Here is a 25,117-nt window from a genome sequence, read left to right as displayed (position 1 = left end):
ACAAAATCTGAACCCAAATTGAACTGGTACCATACAATCCTATATACTGGAAATCAGACTAAAAGGTGGAATTGAAGGGACCTGAAGAGAGTGAGACACAGCCTAATGTCAAATTTCTCCTGTTTCTCTTTCTTCTTTGTTTTTTTCTTTTCCCTTGGTGCTGGCCTGGAATTCCCTGTACCAGAAAGTGGTCTATATCCACAAGGAGCTGTTCATCAAAGACATCTACTAGATCTCCCAAAACAAACATGACAGACTTCTGTCAGAGCACTTGCTTACCCATCAGAAGTTAATAGTGGGCTGGAGAGATGGCTTAGTGGTTAAGCGCTTGCCTGTGAAGCCTAAGGACCCAGGTTCGAGGCTCGATTCCCCAGGACCCACATTAGCCAGATGCACAAGGGGGCGCATGCGTCTGGAGTTCGTTTGCAGTGGCTGGAGGCCCTGGAGCGCCCATTCTCTCTCTCTCTCTGTCTCTCTCTCTCTCTCCCTTTTTCTCTCTCTGTCACTTTCAACTAAATAAATAAAAATAAAAAATACTAAAAAAAAAAAAAAAAGAAGAAGAAGAAGAAGAAGCTAATAGTAAGAGCCTACTGCTGAAGACACCAAATGCTGTCAGCATGGACCATAGAAAGACCTCATTGGAATCCAGAGAGCCAGTCCCCAGATAATAAGCCCATCTAGTACTGGAAGGTGCTACATAAGCTATCAGGGGAAAGTGGCCAACATCTGTACAAATAACTCAATGTGTAAGCGACCCAGCAGCAAACAACCTGATGTGATGCTCACACAAGTGCAATAGTGGCACACAGCCATGGTGAGTAGCCAACTGCTCTTGGATTGGCTAACAGATATGCTTAGTGGAAAGGAAATCATATTTGGAACTGGGAAACAAGTCAGAATCATATCCAGATAATGATTCTGTTTTCCATTGTCAAGCTCCCACTAACCTTACACTATAAAAGTGTCTAAACCTTTGTAATTCTCTCCAAATTAATAATGGTCATGCTATTTAACTGCTGCTCACTTCATGCTGCTGGCGAATCTGCTTCTCTTTTTCAGAAGGTAAGGACTTGAGGAAATAAATGACTCAGCACACTCCACCCAAGCCCCAGCTGAAACCATAGGGGAATTGGGGAAATGAACAAGAATGCTAGGCTCTTAGTTAAGTTCAGAAAGATACTGAGGACACTAAACACATACCTAAACCAGACATCTAGATGCTCCTAAATGCCCATCACTGAAGGAGACTTAAAAATGTTCCTAGCATAGCTCAGGGAATTTTCTGGAAGAGGGGGTGGAAAGACTGTTAGAGCTACCAGTTGGGACATTTTGCACAGAGACACTGTCTTTCCCCCATAACTGACTGCTGCCCCGTAGTGAAATAAATAAATCCACAATCCACATAGGGTTGACCTGCATCCCCAATTAGGAAGGCCTCTTTAGAAAAGGGACAGGGAGGAAGGAAAGGATGATACACATGTGATGTTTACATAGAAAATATGCCTATATCTAATAATAATACTAAAAATAGTGTTAACCATTAGTATTATAGGAAAGCATATCCAATTATTGGAGTGAAAGCCAGCGTTATTGAAACTGCTTGGTTCACACTATTTACTAATATCTCAACTGGTGCTTTCCACTGATAAAAAGTACACATGATAAGTAATGGCTCGAATCCAACCTGGTGACTCTCACATAGCAGGATCTCCAGCTTGGTTGAAAACCACTGATCTTGAAAGAGAGTTATATGCAATGACTCAGGCAATATCTTGTGGAACATCTTTTTCTGCTATTTAATCACACACACACACACACACACACACACACACACACACACACACACACATATATGCAATATAGGTATTCTCCATTAAATTCAGTCCTTCCTCAGAAAGCAAATGAATAATGAAAACATTCTATTCTCTTTCTGTCTATTTTACCCACATTTACAGTCTACTCCTCACAGGTCCTCAGGAGAACAATGCTCCCAATTAAAAAAAAATTCTCACATGCTGATGAAATTATATTTGTATAATGAAAGAACATGAGTAAGAATATTAGTGGAAGTTATAGCAAGAATGAAGATACAGTTTTAGTCTTAGGTTATCAATTAATTTTTTTAAAGTTTTGTCATACATGGAGTAATGGGATATAATGTTTCTGAAATCAGAATCTAAAGTGAGAGAATTTTATTTGGCTTGAAAAGAAAATTACATGAATATTAAAAATTGAAAAGTAGAAGAAGATTATATATGCTTACTTGATATTAAGCATTTATTTATTATTGGAGAGAGGGAGAGAGAGAGAGAGAGAAAATGGGTGTCCCAGGGCCTCTTGGAACTGCAAACAAACTCCAGATGCATGGGCCATCATATGCATCTGGCTTACATGGGTTCTGGAGAGTCTAACCTGGGTCCTTAGGCATCACAGACAAGCACCTTAACTGCTTGGCCATCTCTTCAGCCCCTGCTTGTTTTAAAGTGGCATTTGTATTATAGCTATGTGTAATATGTGATATTTATATTTATTTATTTATTTTTTTTGTTTATTCAAGGTAGGGTCTCACTCTAGCCCAGGCTGACCTGGAATTAACTATGTAGTCTCAGGGTGGCCTCGAACTCACGGTGATCCTCCTACCTCTGCCTCCCGAGTGCTGGGATTAAAGGTGTGTGCCACCACGCCCGGCTTATTTATTTAATCTTTGATTGTTGTCTTTATCTCATGTCATCGCACAGAAGAATAATTCAACCATTATTAGTAATTAATGCTTCAGATAACATTTTGTGCTAGGTTGGTAATGTGGAAAAGGGCAACTTATTTTGTCATGTCTGGAAATTCTATTTGCACATATTATTGATATAAATTGATTTATATAATGAAGATATGGATTATTTTGTCAAAGTTAATCATATTATAAATAATAAGTTCAATTTGTAAATGGGAAGTCATTTCTTTTAAGCTATTAGAGGAGCACTCATTTTAAGAATAGGGAAAAGAAATTATTACTTAATTGAGTTGTGGAATTGCCAAACACTAATCTTTTAATAGGATAAAATCATAAATTCCATGTTGTTATATTATAGAAAAATTAACATTTATTTAAAATTCTCTATGTTATAAAATATTCACTAAAATTTTATTAAGTGCTTTTAACATACCAAATCTTTTGCAAAGGGTGGCGAAACTTTGGCCTTTCTAGACTGCCTCAGTAGTCTATACACTCACCATAGGAATGCTATTAGCTTTTAGTCTTTCTACCTGCTATCTTCCACAAACATACTAAGAATCAAACCACAAAAACTAAATGGCTCCATGGGTAAGAGAGGTATAAATATGAGAATCTATGTTCAATTTCTAGCACCCATGTAAAAGGCTGTTTTATTTCGATTGGTGAGGAGGTTAAGAAAGGAGGGTTGCTTGGGCTCACTGCTCAGCCAGTTTAACTGAAACAGTGTGAGCTCCAGGTTCAATGTGAGACTCTATCTCTAGGAAATAAGATGGAAGAACTATATAAAGGGCATCAAAAGACTTCTTGCCTCCTCAAATATGTGTGCATATGCATACATTACACACATACATGCTGAAAAATAATTATTTTAAAAATTAATCTAATATCTTATACATGTAGTTTCCAATTTACCTTTAAATTAACAACAAATGATTAGAAATAAATTATAAACTGTGGTAACTGTATAGAACATCTTAAATAACAAAGCCACTATGTGTCCTAACACCCAACTGTAAATGGGAAACCAGTATGGGATGGTTTTCTGTTTTTTCAATTAGAATCTTAAATCTTTTGTTGAAATGATATTTAAGTAATACCTTTCTTAATTTAGAGCAAGTAGAAATAATTCACTTGTATGCTACTTCTTATATGTTCCTGGGACATGTCTCATGTAAACAAAGAGAAAGCCTTACATCCTTTTGTTTGTATTAGAGACTGAACAAAAGGCCTCAGTTTATGCTAATAGTGTTCCCTACAACTGAGCTGGACCCTAGCCCTATAACTTCTTTAGATCACTAAGATTAACTATAGAAAAATGATCCTGTGGAGATATGAAAGCAAGGCACAACTTAGCTTTAACTATACCACAGGCACTGACCATTGCCTAGACTTGGGTGATGCATCTTTCGACCATGAATGCTAAAACATTGTGGCTGTACCAGCACAAGGTTTTGATGAACAGGTCTTTGTGTACATTCTTCCTTCCATTTGGTTTTATACCTCTTTCTTTTTTTTTAATGTTTTATTTATTTATTTGAGAGCGACAGACACAGAGAGAAAGACAGACAGAGGGAGAGAGAAAGAATGGGCGTGCCAGGGCTTCCAGCCTCTGCAAACGAACTCCAGACGTGTGCGTCCCCCTGTGCATCTGGCTAACGTGGGACCTGGGGAACTGAGCCTCGAACCGGGGTCCTTAGGCTTCACAGGCAAGTGCTTAACCGCTAAGCCATCTCTCCAGCCCTTATACCTCTTTCTTGAGTTGAGGTCTGTACTGCTTGTTTCTGGCTTTTACATATATACTACTCACTTCAAAAAATGAGAAAGGTAAATACTCTATTTCTTTATTCAAATATTTCAAAACTTTATTCAAATATTTCAAAAAGATTGGCTTCCATGTTCTAATGTTCACCAGTCAAAAACCATTCTTTTCTGTCTGGCTTCCTATTAACTTCTAAGAAATCACTCTTTTGTTTCTGTCTGCTTTTATAAAGTGACTTATTTATTTTATTTTCTGTTTCTCTTTTCTTACCTCTGATTATTTATAAATTCTTACAGAGGGCTTGATTTATTTTTCTCTCAACGCTCATACTCTCTGGTAAGAAGATTTAGTTTTATCTGTAATCTGTTCAGAGATGATGAAATCTATCTGACCTCTGACCTTTGAAACTCAGATTGACAGTCATATGGAGTCACTTTTAAAAACCTCTGTCTCTCACTTATTCAGGCATGAAGTTCCATCAGTAACTCAACTGGAGTTACTGAGATGTGTGGTTTTCATTCCTCACCCAGATTTAGTTCCTCTATGTAAAGGTCTATGCTCCATCATCCATCACTTTTTTATGGTTTTATGGCATTAGGAAATTTATTGTTATACATTGAGACAATGATTAAAAGATTTCTCCAAAGGGAAATCTTGATTTTTTTTTCTCAAATGTGGTCCTGTGCCATAAGGCTTTTTGTCCAAATATCAATCTTGCTATCCTCACTTCCTAGTATGTGTGTTGTAGAAACCAGTGCACAAAGCTCTCTGCTGTCTTACCTTCCACCTTTAGATGGACTATCTGAATCTTACCCCTTGTTTTCCTAGCTGATCGAAATGAGAGTGTGCTTTCAACTCTTGCCTTTAGTTGTCCCATTTTGTAAATTGATGTCATGATATGTTAAGTTAAATGTTTATATAGTAAGCAATTAACGATGCTACTGAGCACTAGCCATTTGATAACTATCAATCATCGGATGCAGGTTTACTACATCTGACTGAAAACAACACAGCAACTTCTAGTTTCTATTATACCATCTATTAGGCATTCTTTTGCCTGATGTTTAAAGCACCTTATATTTAAACTCATATTCATTTTTAAACCAATTCTCTTATTATTCCAGTATTCCTGGCATGTTCTCCATCATCTTTCTTCCTTATCACTACACTTCCATAGCCTTTCCCACATGGTTATTATTCCTTTGGTACTTTTACTGCAATCATTCTTTGAGGTTGCAAATTCTATACTTCCTCAAAATCTAATGTAATCACTCTGTTCTCTAGAAGTTTTGTGAATAAGAGATTTATCTTTCTAAATAGCATTTGTTTTCCATATTATACACAATTCAATTCTACAGACTCAAATGTTTCTATATTAATTCACTCTATGCTTAATCAGTCTACAAAATTAAGTTCTGGTACCTTAAAATTTTTATAAGCACCCATTATAAACTGAGAAATAAGTTTTAAATATTTAAGTTGGAATAGGTGCTAGCTCTAACAAGTTACTCAAGAAAATCTATTTACATTAAGTTTGCTAACTAGAGAAGAAAAAATTATAAAATCAATATTGGCTGGTTATCATTACCAATATATAAAAATAAGCTATATTGCTTGGAGATTGTGATATTTTTTTAATACAAAAGACTCTTCCAAAAGACTAGTTAACATCTACGTGGGTCTCTTGCCTTCTCTTGTAGTAGATGTAGTTAGTAATCATAAGTAATAAAGCAATAAGTGGCTGGGACAATGGCAGTTCCATCTTCTTCTGTCAGATGGCAAGTCCCACTTCACCATTCCCTATCTGTCTCTATTGGACACCATCAAAAATATTCTCCCCCCCAAAAAAATGACTGTTGCTCCCACAGCACATAAACTACAACACCATAGGGGATATCTGCAACCCCACTGAGGAGGGTCCCAACAGAATGGGAGCAGGGACGAGGGAAAAGAGGTACCAACACATGATGTATCCATATTGAATGTTTTGTTAATAATGATAATGACAATAATAATAATAATAATGAAAAAGTAAAGATTAAAATATTAAGGAGACTATGAATTTAAAGACATAAAGTATGACTCAGTGAGAAAGAATAAAATATGATATATATATCATTTATGTAAGATATGTACAATATAATACATTGTTCTTTAAATGCATGAGGCTAAATATTTGTAATATATTAGCTTGACTATATAATTAATCAAATAAAGCATGCAAATGCATTCAAATTATTACCATAAGATACTCTTATAGTTGTTATCTGGCTATAAAAGGTGCAGTGAGATTTCAGCTTAAAAATCAGTATCTTTAACTAAAAAATGAAATAGAGGAGTAGTAAATTCTTATCATGAATAAACCAACTGCTTATATTAATTTGTTAAGTCAGTGCTTCAACAAAATAAAATAGTACTTGTTTATATTTCTTAGAAGAACAGACTGCCAAATATGAATGAGAGCAATAAGGATTTGGCATTAATAGATATCTCAGGATAAATTAGTAGGTTTAATCAATGACCCCTCTCCTTCACCACAGACTACATTAACCCTCTGTCTAGGTTACTGGAATCAGTTCCAGTCTGAGAACAAGAGCCAATGTTCAGATGCTCAAATGTATTTTATTTGGCCATTGCCATTTGTTTTTTTTTAATGAGTATATATGCCTCTCAGCAGAACAGAAACACTCAAGTTCACAGTGAGTCCCTGTTTACTTCACTTTGTCCCTGGCCACTTGATTCTATTTCAACCCCTGTTTCTAAACTCCTGAAGCATTTTGAGTTAGCCTTACTTTAGAATTTCTGCAGATCAGCATCCCTTTATTCTAACTAAATGAACTAGGGTGGGAGAGGATTTTTTGTACAATGAATTACTCAAACTGTAATTAAACTGTGGTTAATTTATTGATATATACTGAGATGTATCATACATAACATTTTCCTGAAATGTTTTCCTGAACCAATTATTAAGCTTTTTAATATGAATATTTACAAGATAATAAAATTATACATATTAGACAAAGCAGTTTATCAATCTATTTGCAAAATATGCCTGCTTCATTATTAATCATGGTGTTTAATTTACAGACATATAAATATATAAATGCTGTTATAAACAAATTTGCTTTTCTCAGTGTGAATCAAATGCTACCTTTGTATATATAGTGTTTATCATTCAACAGCATGCCATCATGCTCTTCAGATATAAGTTAAAAATTATTTCTGCTAAATTTCATAGCTTTAATCTAGAGTTTTATTAGGTTTTGACATATGAAGATAGTAATGCACTCATGTTAAATAAACATGTTAGCACTGTATTCATGTTAAGTGTACATTATATCATAACTTTTCCATATAATCATTTCACCTTACAGAGCTTCAGTGATTATTAATCACTTTCCTGAGATGAAGATACAAAATGATCTTTTACAATAAAATATAAAACCTGCACCCAAAGCAAAAAAAAAAAAAAAAAAAAAGAAAGAAAGAAAGAAAGAAATATATAGACAAGTAGAATGGATCTGAATGGCAAGTCATACAGTGTATATTACTTGTACCTTTTTAATTGTCTTCTCAATAAGCATGTCTCCAACTGGCATTAGAATACCTCCAAACACAGCCAGGACTGCTCCAATAACAGCCCCAGCAATGAGACCACAGTTCCGATCACAGCCCATTTTTCTTGTGCAGATGAATCAAGGTGTAGCACCTGTTCCTTTTTAAACTCTCTGGTATGATCACAGTGTTTTCTATGTGGCCTGGTTCTACCATTTGAAAGAGACCATAAAACAGAAGCTTAAATATTATTATAAAAGATCAAAGTACAAAGAAAACAGACAAATGATTTTTTCCAGTTATCAATAACAATGGCTTTTCTTTTGGCATTACCAAGGTGAATTTCTCTTGCCTTCTCCTATTTTCTTGTTTTGAAGAACCAACTAGAGACAGAAATAGCATCAGAGAGAGCATTTCTTCAAAATGTTCTCTCTTTAATTTCATCTTGTGGGTGATTAACATATTGTAATCTTATCTATGGAGAGCTGTGTTTACATGCTCTTACCCTAATGCACTGTGCCACACCTCAGGATGCATACTTGCATCACAGCTCCCTTTCAGGCTTCTCCACCCAAACAACCATCTACATGCTGTAAGAAATCCCCTGCAAACTGACTATGGCTGGGCTGACATCTCTGTCTAAATGCTAAGGCCATAGGGTAACAGTGATATACCTGTTTCCTGAACAAGCAGCAAGATAGAACTTTTGTAAGAAATAAGCTGGTGAGTCTCGGAAAGAACCAATACTTCAAATCATTTGTAAGCTACCTGTCAAAATAAGAAAGCATAATAAAATTATGTTGTCACAGAATTAATACTAACATTTTAATACCTTCATTATAAGTATTAAAAGAAAATTTGCTTTTCATGAATAGTGTGTTCATGCCTGAAATGTTTGTCATATAGTGTAGAAAGCATTGACTTTTGACAACCAACTCGGTATTGTATCTAGTTTCATTGTTAGAAGTAATTTTTGGATGGATTGTAGGCAGGAAGAATTTATTATTATTAAAATGTCATTTTTATGATGAAATTTGACCTGCCGTTAATATGAAGTCATCATGTGCTTTCTAGCTTATAAACAAATATTCTCCACTTCGAAATTCACAAAGCTAAGGAAAACACCGATCCCTCCAGATCCAAAACCACAGACAGAACAGTGAGGCACACACAGAAGATGTCTGAGAAAACTGTGTGAAAATAAAAATTGCATTTTGTCAACTTGATGTGATTTCCCATTCCTGTAATCTCAGCACTTAGGAAGTAGAGGTAAGACTGGGAATTCAAGATCATTGACAGCTATGTTATGAGTTTAAGCCCAGCATGGTCTACATGACTCTGCCCAAGAAGATAAAAGGGTAAATTTTGAGATGGCCTTCAAGATCTTGTTATAACAGAAGTTTCACCTTTACAGTTTTGTTAATACTTATCTACATATGAAGAATCATATAGCTTTTCCTGCATAGCTAAAAACCTGGTAAGAAAACCATTTCATTTTTCTTAAAATATAGCATCACTTCCGGTGCTGTGTGTGCTATAAGCCACTAATCAAGTCTGCATTATGCCTACAGGAGCTGTCAGTGTCAATGCCCAGGATGCCTGCCTGCTGCACCTTAGATCAGGCAGCTGGAGACTAAAGCAAATTCTAATTAGCCCTCTCTTCCCAGGTAACAATGGGAAAACCACTTAATCTCTCTGTACTTCAATTTATTCATGTGTCAAGTGAGATTTAAAAAAAAAAAGAAACTTCAAAGTTTTTAATCTATAAAGCCAAACTTGTTCTTCACTCAGTTCTTAAATGGATGACCAACAGGTACGGTGACTGAGATTACGAGATGTGGCTATAATCTAGAAGCCATCATCCCAACAACTTCACTACTGCCCAACATTCTCCATTTTTCACCTTCAGGCAGCCATGAGATCCACTTTTGTAAATCATGGCTATATGAACCCCAGTTTCTTAAAACTGAGCCAGTAACTGTATGCAATAGCAGTTTTATATATGTAAAGTGAGTCTAGGTAGCAACATACACAAGTCAAATACTGAGGAATCTCTTCTAAAAAGCTAGTTGAGAAACATGTGAACAAATTTTCCCCTTGTTAGATCCTAGGTCACAACAAAGTTGTGAACCTGTCCTTTCTGACTCAGTCTTCCTTATTCCAGTGTGCCTGTGCACAACAGGAAAGGGTCTCTATGAGGGAAACAGAGTTCCAAGACCATCTACTAGAAGCCCAAGGAGCAGAACATTCTTTCCAGTGCCTGGAAAGAAGTTCTTTTGGCTTTTGTGGACCAAGTCCCAACATGTTAGACAGAGCTTGGTAAGGTCTGAGTTATGACTTCTTTAACTTTAAAACTGAAGTGAAACAGTGAACACATCCCACTGCTATTAAGTCAAGTTCCTTGGAAAACAAATATGAGGGAATATGTTCTGTTGAATCATGAAGTTAAACATTTTTGTTGTTGTTGTTTGTTTGAGATAGGGTCTAGCCCAGGCTGACCTAAAATTCACTCTAGAGTATAAGGTTGGCCTTGAACTCATAGCAATCCTCCTACTTCTGTATTCCAAGTGCTGGGATTAAAGGTGTGTGCCACCATGCCCGGCAAGACTAAATATTTTATGTAAGATGTGCATTGAGTCATAAATGTTCATGTTACCCAACACATTCTACTGCATCGCTTTCCACACCTATTGATCTTTAAGAAAAAGTACAGTTTGTCTCCTTTCCATCAATTGTAGCTCCTAGACTACTCAAAATGTGGGTGGAGCAGTATTCCAGTTTCTGAATTATGCAGCCTCTCATACATTAAAATAATTCCACATTCTAATGTAAACTTTTAAAAACAATTATTTGTTCTTCATATACATATTATTTGTAATAATTTACTTCTTACTGAAATTCAGACAGAATAGAATGAACAGGAAGACAAAATCATTTAAACTAATATAAAGAAGAAAAAGAAAATTAGTAGTGTGTGTTTTAAGCTTTCAAAATTACATACCTTTCATGAGTCAATAGGTAGATCAGATGTCACTGTTCAATGTATGGAGTACGCATAGATTCCTTTTGTAGAATTTGTGAGTGGAATCTATTGCTTTACAGATGTCTTTTAAAATAGAAGTACTTCTTTTTTTTTTTCTCTTGCTGTTAGATTGACAGAGTACTTCTAGAACTTTGAAGCACTATATCCTTGCACTCCATTGGGAACCTAGTAGATGCTGAAAGACTAAGTTGAGCTAAAGTGGCTTCGTACCTGGCAAATAGGCCAAACTAGAGCAAATCCCAAGAGAATGTCTAATTACTCCCCTGTGTGCTTAGAGCTGTGTTCCCAGGGAAACTCCACCCAGAAAAGACACGGTCCAAAGGTAACATTTGCTGAGATGTAAACAATGAAATGTGAAAATATTTCACATTTTCAGGGTACTTCTACCAGAAATGAGGGTCAGGACCTACATGATATTTTGTTTTCCAGTGATCTGCTGATACATAAAATTTCCTGTTCTGTCTGTAATCCTTCTTTCCAATTCTTTTAAAGATAGGAAGTCAAATCACACACCTGTTTTTTTTGTTTTTTAACCAGGCAAACACCATCATTCTTTGGATGTAAAATCTTCCTAATGTAAAATAATAATAATAATAATAATGTTGATGTAATAATAATAATAAATAATAATACATATACTCATTAAGGCCCTCCTGGAATTACTAGAGGTGAAAATAAAAAAAAAAACTGGTAGGATGTAAGCACAGTTTTTATCAAGATTTATTAAATTCCTCTCATACTCATAACCCTTCTACCGTGTCTATGGGTTTGAAAAGTACTGGGTCCATAGACATGAATATATACTCAAACACACTCAAATTCAGCAAATAGAAAAAATGTTTACATAAGTCCTTCAAGTCTGGTTATATATCAAGATGTGGAAACAAAAGGCCTGCAGTAATTTTTTATAAATCATATGTAGAGATAGAACTCTCAAGTTAAATTTTACACACAATTCCAATGTGCAAAGACATTTCACAGAACTACCCGCTAGAAGAAGGCCAAGAACTATGTCATTTCTGTTCATACTCATCTTACAAAGGCTCTCAGTTATTTCAATAGAACTTAAGGGCTCTGAAGAAAAAGAAAAAGAAAAATCTACAAGTTCTACAATAGCTTTGCTTTTGTATACATTTACATCCTGATTGAATGAAATGATGTATCTGCAGTTACCATTTCTAATAGAATGAGCAAATGTCTGTAATTTTATATCATTACTATAGTTATATTTACCAAACTAAATATAAAATTTGTCTCAGTTATAATCTTAATACAGTAAGTGCATTGTAGTGCATATTACAGACATAACAATTTCTAAGAGGACTGACTAGTTCTGAGTACAAAAACTGGAAGATCCAAGAAGAACCTGTTGGCCAATTCCTGGAAACTAACTTTTCAGACATGTATAAACTTTGAGCTCTGATATGTTAGACAGTGGGCAGATATGGGGACCATATAGACCTTTGTGTTTCTGTTTCTGGTGTGCCTATTCTCTCTCTCTCTCTTTCTGCCTGTTCCTTTTTCTCTCCTCCCTCCTTCTGTCATTTCAAATGAATATATAAAATATTTCTTTTAGAAATCTGAGCTTGAAGTTAGGAAATGTGTATTCATTTCTGGGTCTGCATCTAGTAGTTTATGATTTAACTTTCTCATAGATTTTAATATATCAAGGTTCTAAAGGTTGAATAAAACTAGATAATTAAAAATCCTATTTCATGAGGTGTTATTATCTTAAAATGTTATAATTTTGAGATATTTTTAAGTTAAAATTTAGAGGAGAAAGAGGGGGAAGAGAGATAAATGGAAAGAGAGAGAGAAAGAGAGAGAAGAGAATATGCATGTGTCAGGGCATGCCAGGACCTCTTGCCATTACATTCAAGCCCAAGATACATGCTCCACTTTTTGCATCTGGCTTTATGTGAGTACTTTATGTGAACCCTGGGCCAGCAGACTTTGCAAGTAAGTGCCTTTAGTGGCTAAGTCATTTCTTGATTTTTAAATGTTAATATTTTAAGGAGCAAAAAATGTAATACCTATACCTCATGTTGATCGAGTGAAATGTTACTTTTATAATTACTGCAAATGTGAATATTGTATAAAAATGGACATTATGATTTGTAATATCCAATAAAATTTGATTATATGTACATGTATGATATCAATTTCTCATGCAAAATAAAGAGTAGTTATTATATTAGAGAATACTACAGGAAGGTTTTGGTTATATCTTGGGTCAATGATTTTGTGCTTAAATCAAGAAATAGTTACAAAATTAGTATCCTCAGGAAACAAAGGGCAAAAACATAAGACATAAAATTCAGATTAATTTGAGTGAAAATGACCATAATTTTCATTAAAAATAAGGACAGTAACTATGGCTTCCAAAGTCAATGCTAAAATTTCCAGTATACTCTGTACAAATACCTGTCCCATTGTCACATTAATAATTTTTCCATATCCATCTAATATCTTATGGTTCTGCATTTGATTTGTTGTTCCAGTTCAGTAATGATTATGGTAGATTAAAAGATTTCTACATTTGAGCTGGGTGTGGTTGTACATGCCTCTAATCCCAGAATTTGGGAGGCAGAGGTAGGAGGATTGCCTTGAGTTCAAGGCCATCCTGAGACTAAATAGTGATATCCAGGTCAGCCTGGACTAGAGCAAATCCCTACCTCAGAAAACCAAGAAAAAAAAATCTATATTTGTCCCTTCTTCCAACCTCTGAAGAATCACTGAAATTTTGACAAAATAATTGTTTTGAATATTTAACATTGAATTTTTGGTGAATAATTAAAGCAGTGTTTTCTTTTAAAATAGTTGACTAACATAAACTCATAGAAAAAAGGGCTGAAAAATCCTAAAATATTTGAAGATACATTTTCAGTACCTTACTTGATACTACCAAAAATTGTATGAAATTTACTGGTAAAAATTCATGGTATTTACAGTTACTTATAAAACTACTTTTATTTAATTGAGCTTTGTAGTTAATTTCTTGAGAATTTGCTTTGTTTTCAACTAAGAATAATGTTTTAAAATATAATTCATTAATATGTAATATAAGCCAAAGGATTTAATTTGTCTTACTTTTAAGTTATTAGAGTTTTATACTAATTTAGATTACTTAAATTTAAGACTTGTTTAAATTTGATATATTTCAACAGTCTTAGTGGCAATTTAAATATTTTAGTTCAAGAAAAATGCTTATTAAGTATATATTCAAAACACACAATGCATTAACCATGTAGAGAAAAATCAATTCATCATAAACTATATATTGAAAATTCAAGTTAATGGACTGAAAAGTAAAAACAAGTAGTTTCCTATTAAAAGTAGTTAACAAGTAGATTCTTGAAAGAATGTTGGTATAAGTCACAGATCAGTAATAGAAAGCAATTTCATTGATTTTCATTTATAATTATCTTTTTCATAATAGACCCTAACCACAAATGAAAAATTTTACTAATGCACAAACCCAAATTTGTTACAAATCATGTTAATATTAAAAATACTGACAGATAAACATGATATTCAGCATTAGTATGTAAACTATCCTTAGCCACTGAACAGTTTTAAAATTATTTTTATATAGACTGTAGCAAGCTTAGAAAACAATACAAACTTCTCTAATAAAGTCTACAAACTTTTAAGACAACAGTGGTTCTCTGTTTTTACAACAACGAGAAGCAACTGTTTTCTTAGAAGTCTATATATAGTACTGCCATCTTCCTCCATTTGAGAGACAGAACATCTCTTCTTATGTTTTATTTAAAGAAAAATCATATGACTTACCATTTAAAAGATTAAGGAGTCTTCAAACAATTGCTCCAAACATTTGTAAAGACAATTCTTAAGAAGACCAAATCTTATTCTGCAGAAAAATCCTGCCCTGAAAACTTCATTACATATGTGTGTGAGAGTTGAAATGTACTTTTAAAAAAAGAAAAAGAAAACTCAACATCATACCCCAGTGTGTGATTTGTAGCCAGAAGAAAAAAAAAAAACATGCATAATGCTAATGGGGCTGGTTCATCAGGGTCTATTTCTGGTGAAGACCCATCACCTATATCTGAGATACTCAGCAGAACATTTTTTTTTCTTTTTTTGGCCATTGTCCCACTCAAGTAAGTCAGAGGCCAGAGAAACAAAAGGAACTAAGCCACTCGTATTATATTTTGTTTTAGTACACAATCAAGATTCCAGATGCTGAAACTAGAGGTAGAAAATTTCAGTTAGAGAACATAATCATGCACTCACTCATCAGTTATGACTAAGCCTGCAAAACTCAACTCAAAATTTAAAAATGAGGTACTCTTAGACACCACATAGAATAAGCCTAAACTACCTTGCCACCAATAATTTGGAAAAATTTTTGGAAACTGTGTCAATCAACAGGGATGCCAAACAGAGTTCTTAAAAAACGGAATAGCCTAATGTTCTGGCTGGAAGATCTTAACTATGTATCACTTTCTGTTAATTTCAAATAAGTTTCATGATCACAGTGAAATCTTACTCCAAAATACAAATCAATTAAACTTCTTCAGCCAAAATATGGCTGTTAAGTAACATTTATTTTGAATTAATACTAAGGATGAGCTTTCAATTTAAAATTTCATACACTTCAGTCACTTTTAAAGAAATTAATGGTGTGTATGTCTCATCAAAACAGGGCTTACACTTTGGAGAAAGCATGGTTCTCAATGTCAAGACTATTCTCACAAAGAAATCCTTAGGATCACATAGGCAAAATCTTCAGAAGGTTAAATTTGTCTATAGCTGATAGCCTGGAGAAATGCCTCCAAGTTTCTGTTGAAATTAAGCAACCATAAGAGTCATGTGCAGGAATATTTTTAGCTCACTAGAACATAGTCAGATTCTTGTCATTGAGTTGTTCCTACTGTCTCCTCTGGACGTGACAGACACTCAGTACTTCCTCTTATTGTCAAGACTTAAAACACATCTGGAAACAACCATCAAACACCTTTTTGCCACGCAAACATTATTGTGATTTTCCATATCAAAACATTTGTTGAAAATTATATTAAATACAAAATATAGATATTGTGATTTTATTTTTTAGACTTTACACGACTTGGCATAAAGTTTAAACAGTCTTGTATAAAGCCAATGTAAATTATCCTTGCCATATTGAAAGAATTATTTAGAGATTCTGATAATCTGAAGGTAATATTTATTTGCATCATATGGTATGGAAAGGGATTATAATGACTATATACATATGTTGATTAAGAATATCCATTTTGTAGATGTTTATTACAAATTTAAACCTCTTTAATGTGCTTTCTTCTTAAATTTTAATTCTCACATACAAATATCAATATGATGATTTAGAGGTAGCTCACCAACACAATAGCAGATAAGGTCTATTTCAAAGAGTATATTTTAAACATAGCTAAATAATCATGAAAATATAAACACTATGTGAGAAAGATATTTTAGAAAAAAATCTGTAATTGGACATTGGACTCACTTGGATGACTTTTAAAAAGCATCTTAATGTATAAAACATCAGACAGGGACATGTCACTATAGTTTCCCCAAAAGGTGTTCACCTTTCCCAGTACCTCATTCCTAAAACTTCCTACCCACATTTCTTCTTTTGTTTTCCTACAGATTACTTGTTATTGTGGGATAAGATCTGCAATTGAAAATATTTTTCCATATACATATCTATATCTTCTATATATCTATCGATATATATATATAATTTTCCCTGGTTCATCTTTCTTAGAGAAATAATTGATACTGTTCTCATATCTGTAGCTGTATGTACTTTGACATTACCAGAAAACTGTGCAATAAAATTTCTGGGACAAAGTATACAATGTGCTTTAATGAGCATTGGGAAAGCTTTATCAAATTTCTGTACTTTATGTTTTAGCAATACAGGAGAATCATCATCCTCATATGTTAACCACATGGGTTTATTCTAAGATTAAAGTTTATAAAGTATATTTGTTAAGTTTGCATTTTGTTAATGTTGAAAATATTTGAGTAAAGTTTAACCAATTTTTAAGTTTTATATCCAATTTCACTTAAAAATGCTACAACATTCTTGCTCATCTTATTGTCCAGAGATTTTTTTATCATTTCCTGATAAATTAGTAGATAAAATCACCAATCTTCTGACATTTTGTAGTTTTTAATTGGACTTTAATTTTACTTTTCAAAATACATATTTAAATGATTGATTGTTTCCATTTTATCCACTAATTTTCAGCCATTTCCTTATAAATTTTGTGCTATACGTGACTGCTGACTGCTTTTTGACTTTGTAATTATAAAAAAATATTTTTATTTTGTACTTTTTTAATTTTTAAAAAGCTTTCTTTGCAGTATTTTTAATAAGCTGAGTCATGCAATTTAACTCTTGTGAAAAGAGGAAGAGCATCAAATTGAGTAACCAAGATATTGAGACATGTTTAGAAATAGACAGTAGATGTAGATGCATTACAAGATTTCTAGAGGAAGGGTCACATGAATGAATTCTGATTTCAGCCTTATTCATAGTATGACTGAAACCAAAAAAGACATAGCCACTATATCTCTGATGTTTTTCTTGTCAAGGAAGAAACTCACTCAGTCATGCTGATGATGAATGTGTGATCAGATGCCAGATTTCAGCATAAAATTCATAGTTATCTGACAAAATATGGTACTGGTGATTTATAGTAAGAGATAAATTTGCAGGGATTTCAATCATTTTATTTATTAAAGATTAAGAAATGAAAAGAAATATTTTAGCTAGGCTTGGTGGCAGAGACAGGAGAGTCACTATGAGTTCAAGGCCACTTTGAGACTACATAATTAATTCCAGGTCAGCCTGAGCCAAAGTGAGACCCTACCTCAAAAACAAAACAAAAGAGTTGAGTACATATACAGACAAAAACACAGCAAATGTTTCTAAGACATGTATGGAAAACTAATTAGATTTCTTTGGAAAACTAGAAACAATATAGAAAACATATATTCTAAGAAGTATGTTATATACCAATAACTAATTTTAAAATCTCCTCACCCAATAATATGCTTTGGATGATCTTTTCTTTTCTTTTTGTCTTTTTAGGTTTGAGTGAATGAATGGGGAAGGACAATCCTGACATTCCAAAAAATCATTTGGCAAAGCCCTGACTTTGAGTCATACTCAGGTTTTGCTAATAGTCTTAAAGAAGTCTGAAGAATTCTGCCAAACCCTACAGTGTAATCAAAGCTCATTTTCCAGATTGGCTCTTAATAGAGCTGAGGGAAGGATCTATTCTTGGTGAAGCCTTAATGTTCTGCCTTCAAGACATCAGCAGGTTTGGTTTCAAGTTTTATTTTTCAACCCAAGCCCAAGGATAACCTTGACATCTTAGAATTTTCAAGAATCTATGGGATTAAAAGTAGGAATACTTTTTACTCAGTGTAGTTTTCATTTTCAATAGATGATCATATAACACTATGCAAAATATATTGGTATTTTAATATGTGTTTACATACCATTGCTATCCATATATTCACAATACATTTATCAAATATATGAAACTCCCATGAATATTTTTCTTTTAATGCTATGAATCATTGGAATGCCTTCATTTACATACTTTCATAAATATATTCTCAGGGACAAAGAATCCAAACAGGCAAAAATGTGGCAGACTATCAGGGTATGATGTATATGACATATACCTTATAAATTCAGCATCATTCTAAAATCCTGAGCACCCACCATCATCTTGCATGTGTTTTGTGATGGCTGGTTACCTGCCTAGATGTTCATTCATTTCTTTATGACAACCTTGTCCAAAAGCAGAAAAGTGAAAACTTACCTTTGGTATCTCCATACTTAAATACTGAATAACAAAAGTTTGACTGACCTGTGCAACTTCTTTTCAACCCTGACACTTAGCACTCACATTAAAGTTTATTTCACAGTATAAGGCAATGACAATGATTCGTGTACTTTACCTTGTGGTTGATACAGAAGGAATCTTTCATCCTTCTAACTCTAGGAGGCAGGTGTAAGTGGTATGAACACTGTCTTTATGTTATGTATGTGTCAATACCCTTATTGTTCTGAAACATACAAGGTCTCCACAAGTTTTTTATAACTATTGCCTTTCATACTCATGAATGTCACTCTTTTATTTTGTTCCAGGGTGTAATTGAAATAAACTGCTGTGTAATGTCACCCTCAAGCGACTTTACTCACTAGCACTCCTACTCTCACATTGTCCAAGTTGGATATAGGTGCTTGGAGATTTACAGCGCATAAGCTTCTTTTCTGGACTTTTGGTGTCCATGGTCTCTCAGTTGTGGTTAGCACATCATCTTCACTATTGTACTCCACAATGCCTCTAGCTACTTGGTAACATTGAAGGGGGGAAGTGAGATGAACATGGCAGCTGAGTATTGTTCACTCTGTAATATTTCTTTTGTTAGGATATAAGGCTTTAGAATTCAGAACTAGTATCCTAAGGATACCATGCATTTTCCCAAGCTGTATTTATAAAGCTTGCAGAAGCATCCTGTATTTAAGGACTAAAAATATTTTTTCTGGATGTGATCCAAAATTAGTGCTAGGCCTGTATTTCCTTTCATTTTCAGTAACTCCTCGGGGAAAGGATAATCACACAAAGTTGGTAAAAGGAGGATAATAGGAAATAAAATTCTGAAATGAAAAAATGAGCCACATATCGTGCAACTCCAAGTTAAAAGCCATCACATATTGCCTGTGTTATACCGAAGTATATCCCGAAGATAATTTCCATGAGCTATCAAGATGGACTTATTTATGATTTGTAAGCAGAGAGAGAGAGAGAAGAGAGAGAGAGAGACAGAAAGAGACACAGAGACAGAGAATGGACATGCCAGGGCCTCTAACCACTGAAAATGTACTCCAGATGCATGTGACACTTTGTGCATCTGTCTTACATGGATACTAGGGAATTAGGCAAGTGTCTTAACTACTGAACAATCTCTCTAGCCTTGGACTTATTTTTTTTTTTAATCATTCTTTTCCTTCCATGCTTACCCAAAATTCACTGAACCTTGTTGATTTTTGTATATTTGGTGCCTCTTTTTCTATTTTAATTTTCTTTTAAAATGACACCTGGCTTTATGTACAAATAAATTTGGAACTGCATAAAAATTAACATAATATAATATAATAATATAACAATAATGTAGAAAAACACAAGGTCTTAGAAGAACCATAAGATCATGTGGCCCTTGACTCCTTTTATGGATATGATCATTTTATCCACTTGCTAGATATTCCTAATTTAGGGAATCTAGCCTCTAATCATAGCTCAAGACATGAGTCCCTAAATAATATGAAGCTATATTAGCCCAAACTGAAACTCCTTTTGTCACTCTCTTAAATGCAGATTCATTCCATATTCTAGAAGTGTTGAGTTCTTCCAATGATTGAAATTCAAGAAGCAAACAATGCTGAGTTCCAACAGTGTTGTTTAATGAACTTTATCTTATTTGCTATGTCATTTGGGTGAGGAGAAAATACTGTGTGAATTGTTTCTTTGAAATTATTTGCATGCAAATTAATGGTTGGAAAGTCTTTTCTTTCCATTTATAAAATAACTACCATTGAATAGATCTTTAGTCTTTATCAAATGCTAGGTGCATAAATTAAAACTAAGAAGATGGCACAATTTTTATTTCAGAAGAATCTCGTGCATGAATGTGTTCTGTGAAATTTTCTTTAAAAGGATAATGACAAAGGGTAATTAATAAATCAATTAGCAATTCAATAAATCATGATCATACTTCATATTTCAATTTGCTTGACAATTTCTTAGAGAGAACAATGATAATAGCATTTTCTGAAGATTTAACATCCTCAGATCATTCATAAAGAATGGAGTACCTTTTATTTGAGAAGTCATATATTGCTGGTTACTTCCAGACATGTCATTTAACAGGAAGTATAGGAGCAGAAGCACAACTTGCCTTCTTGTTCTGATGTTAATATGGTATTGCTGGCATTAATCATGTTATTGCTTCTAAAAATGCCAGTTTTCAACTTAATATTTTTCTCTTTAATAAACTAGAAAGTCTGTAGTAAGGACACCTATTTTCTCTCCAGCCTTAGAAAACTCTGATCCTTTGTTGCCTGCTGCTGACAAATATATACTTCTTTTTATCAGTTCTCCTCCTTCCCAGCATCAATCCCCATGATTCACAATAAGAAAGCAGGAAGCTATATTTCTTTCTCATCAACTGAAATAAATCTAGCTGGAGTTGAACCCAACACCATATACAAGCAAAATTAATGTTAAGAATAAATAGCCTGCAACATGGTTCAAGTGTGTTTGAACAGTGAAAACTCTGGAGGTGTTAGTCATGTGACTATTAAGACCTTGCTTTGACTCAGTTAGTTTAGGTTGACAATTCTCAAAATGATATCCTCAGACTGCATGTAAAACAGGTATTAGAACATACATATTTTAGAATTTCATATATAACAATTTTTTTTTTAAATTACATGACTTCACCACTTTTCTTTTTTTTTTTTTTTTATTTATTTGAGAGCGACAGACAGAGAGAAAGACAGATAGAGGGAGAGAGAGAGAATGGGCACGCCAGGGCTTCCAGCCTCTGCAAACGAACTCCAGACGCGTGCGCCCCCTTGTGCATCTGGCTAACGTGGGACCTGGGGAACCGAGCCTCGAACTGGGGTCCTTAGGCTTCACAGGCAAGCACTTAACCGCTAAGCCATCTCTCCAGCCCAATAACAATTTTTTAATACATTAGATATAGTCAAGAACCATAGATTAATCAGTGATTCTTTCTTTTTTTTTTTTTTTTTTTCGAGGTAGGGTCTCACTCTGGTCCAGGCTGACCTGGAATCAACTGGCCTTGAACTCATGGCAATCCTCCTACCTCTGCCTCCCAAGTGCTGGGATTAAAGGCATGCGCCACCACGCCCGGCCAGTGATTCTTTCTTTTTAACCTATATTATTTGCTTGCTTGCTTGCAAGCAGAGAGAAGGGAAATAGGAGAAGGGAGAGAAGGAGGAAAAGAGTGAGGAAGGGAGGGGTGAGGGAGAGAGAATGGATGGATAGATGGATGGATGGATGGACAGACGGATGGATGAGCCAGGGCCTATTGCCACTCCAACTGAACTCTAGGTACCACATGTGAATCTAGATTTACATGAGTAAGGTGGAATCTATTCTGGACTGGCCAACTTTGCAATAAAGCACATTTAACTTCTGAACTATCTGCATATGTCTTCCCCAGTGACCTTTTTTATTGAAAATGGGAGAATAAAATGAAAAATATTCTTACATCATGTTCTATACTAGATGCAACAAACACCAAAATCAAAATAAAGAATATATTATAACATATGACTATATTTTATTCTCATGTATATTTCTAGAATTCTCTACTATCTTCTGATAGAAGAACTACTCTGAGAGCTGAAGTTATAGGTAGCAATGGAGGTAATCACAGTGGGAGTCTCAATACAATGCAATCTCTAGAAACAATGTAGGTAGATTTTACCATGTAATCCAGAGTTTAAATACTACCTGAAACATATTTGTTGTTCAAACATCCACTGAAAGAATACTAAATAAACTCAAAAGTATGATGACATAAATGAAAAACATGTATTATATTTCAAGTTATCATATAAAATGAAAGGATAATTTTCCAGATATACATTTTTGTAATTTAATAAATAACTATGAATTTAATCTCCCTCTCTCTCTCTCTCACATGCATATCATATATCATATATAATATATAATATATGTAATATATAATATATATTTTATAATATATATAGTTTTACTTCAAAAATACTCAGATGAAGGGATTTAATCCTGCCATTCTACAGATATATATCATATAATTGTAATACATGAATGAATGGCATGATCCTGCAAAATAGGCTTTTTCAAAATATTTTATTTCTATTTTAATTTTTTGCATGTTTGGTGTATACACATTCATGTAGGTGAGAGCATGTGTGTATGTGCAAGTATACATGTTTGTGTGCCAGAGTCCAGAGGCCAATGTCAGGAGTCTTTCTCAGCTGCTCTCTACCTTATTCTCTGCAGAGGGTCTTTTGCTAAATCTGCATTGCACCAATTTGTCTAGAGAAGTAGTCAATGAGTCCCAAAGACATCCTGTTTCTGCCTGCTTAATTGAATTACAGCTATATTCAATTATATCTGGCATTTTATGTGGGTTTTGGGGATCTAAGCGCAGCTCCTCATGCTGTGTGACAAGCATTTTACCCATAGAGCCAGTTCGCAGTTCCTCAAACATTTCAAATGATCCCATGTACCAAATGTGTTTATGTACAAATCACCAGGAATAGATAACTTTTATTAAAAATAAGTTTTATAAAATTTATTAAAGTAGTAAGTCACTCCAAAAAGCACACGTAAACATTAAATGTAGACCTCTAGCAAGTAGTTGTGTGGAATTGTTTTGTTGTGGGCCAGTTACAAGTCCTCTTCATTCATGTCTTTCTTTTTTTTAATTTAAAAATATATATTTAATACCCTTCTACCAAAATCAAGTAGAATCACATTTTTAAATGATATATATGTATATCATTAATATATAATATTATATTATATATATATTACACACACACACACATACACATTCTTAAGGTACATTTTCAGGTGTCACTTGGCTTCATTTCATCTGGACTATTGTGGCTTTTCTGCAGATACAATGAGCACAGGACAATCCAAGGCTGGCAGCTTCTCTTGCCCTAGAAGATGTGATCCTCTCAGTTGTACACATGGTAGATATACTAGAAATCCTGAACACCTTATATGATCTCAGGAAACTAATACCTGTTATGAAACACATTTTTCAACATAAAATTTAGGCACTCTACTTTAGAATAGCCACAACATATTCCACTCAGAGTTAATGCACTTTGTGATTGCATCTAATTATATGTCAAGCTCTATTAAAATCTCTATATATTAATGATGATTAGAAACTTTAACTACCAAATGTTCCTCTGTCAAGGGAAGGAATCAGCATTATTTATTCATTCAAGGCTTAAAACAAAGACTCCTGAAAAGGAATTTCAAGGGGTAGTTAATGCTAAGAAAATAGGCTACTTTCTTTCTTCATACTTGTTTCTGTCTGTGAGTTGTGGCACAATGTCATCCATAGAACATTGTTGAGCTGAACCAACTTATGAGACAATTCACAAAAGTTTATCATTTCCAATCATATACAAATGAATAAAGGATGAAAAAATATTTATGATATCAAAGGTACCATTATGCTGCTTCTTACAATCTCGAGAATTTTCAACAGAGAACTCTTAAATATTGAAACAAAATGTATAAATGCCAAAACCCAAGAGAAAAGGACAGTAAATAGAACCTTGTGTAATCTTATCTCAGTAGTGCATCCAGCTTTGCCTCTCTATTGATGATATACACCAAGTTCAAATAAATACAAAATGCAGCTCTAATGGGAAAAGATGCAGGAAGATCACAGGTCCTATAAGGTATAAATGTGTACAACAGCAGAGCTATCATTAAAAGCTAAATGCATCTCTACCCTGAGAAAGGGCAAAATCCATGTAAATGTTCTGCAGGGAAGAACTACTCAAATTTAAATGAGAAAACATTCCCTGATGCCTTTTCAATGATTTCCAAAATATTTGTGTACCAAATATTTTTATGGTCTGCAAATAAGTAGTAAGTAATGGAAAGTTTTAAAATGTCAATAAAGATTATATAAAAGAACTATTGAGTCAAATTTATAAAACCCTTTTTATTAGTGTATGAGTAACATACCGAGAAGTGTTTGTCATATCTTTAATGCCTGTCCTATCTTTTTATCTATTTACAAACTTAAAGAAAAATCTTCAGATTTGAAATAAAATATAACAGAAATAAAGCCAGTTTCATGTAGTTACAATCTATTATAAAGTGTGATTTTAAATTTTTCATAAGTTGCAACACTGGTAAGAGCGAAGTGATTACCAGCAAAATATGGAGACTTAGCACAAGTC

General features: G+C 33.9%; 1 protein-coding gene across 3 annotated transcripts in view; it reads right to left on the bottom strand.

Annotated features, from left to right (window-relative positions):
- Nucleotides 1-25,117, bottom strand: part of Cd36 (CD36 molecule) — a 71,628-nt gene that overhangs the window by 29,086 nt on the left and 17,425 nt on the right. Inside the window, exons 1-3 of one of the 3 annotated variants that reach the window (XM_004662316.2) lie at nt 14,884-14,998; nt 8,720-8,813; nt 8,048-8,254 (exon numbers count right to left, since the gene is read on the bottom strand). In XM_004662316.2, coding sequence (XP_004662373.1) covers nt 8,048-8,167 — 120 coding nt within the window. In that variant the 5' untranslated portion in view covers nt 8,168-8,254; nt 8,720-8,813; nt 14,884-14,998. Of the gene's footprint in view, nt 1-8,047; nt 8,255-8,719; nt 8,814-14,883; nt 14,999-25,117 lie in introns of those variants that run through there. The other 2 variants (XM_045161042.1, XM_045161043.1) reach the window with 2 other exon arrangements.

This window comes from Jaculus jaculus, chromosome 10 (assembly GCF_020740685.1).
Source record: "Jaculus jaculus isolate mJacJac1 chromosome 10, mJacJac1.mat.Y.cur, whole genome shotgun sequence".
NCBI classification, from domain to species: Eukaryota; Metazoa; Chordata; class Mammalia; order Rodentia; family Dipodidae; genus Jaculus; species Jaculus jaculus.
Note: the sequence above shows the minus strand (reverse complement) of the source record. Positions and strands in the feature narration are given on the sequence as shown.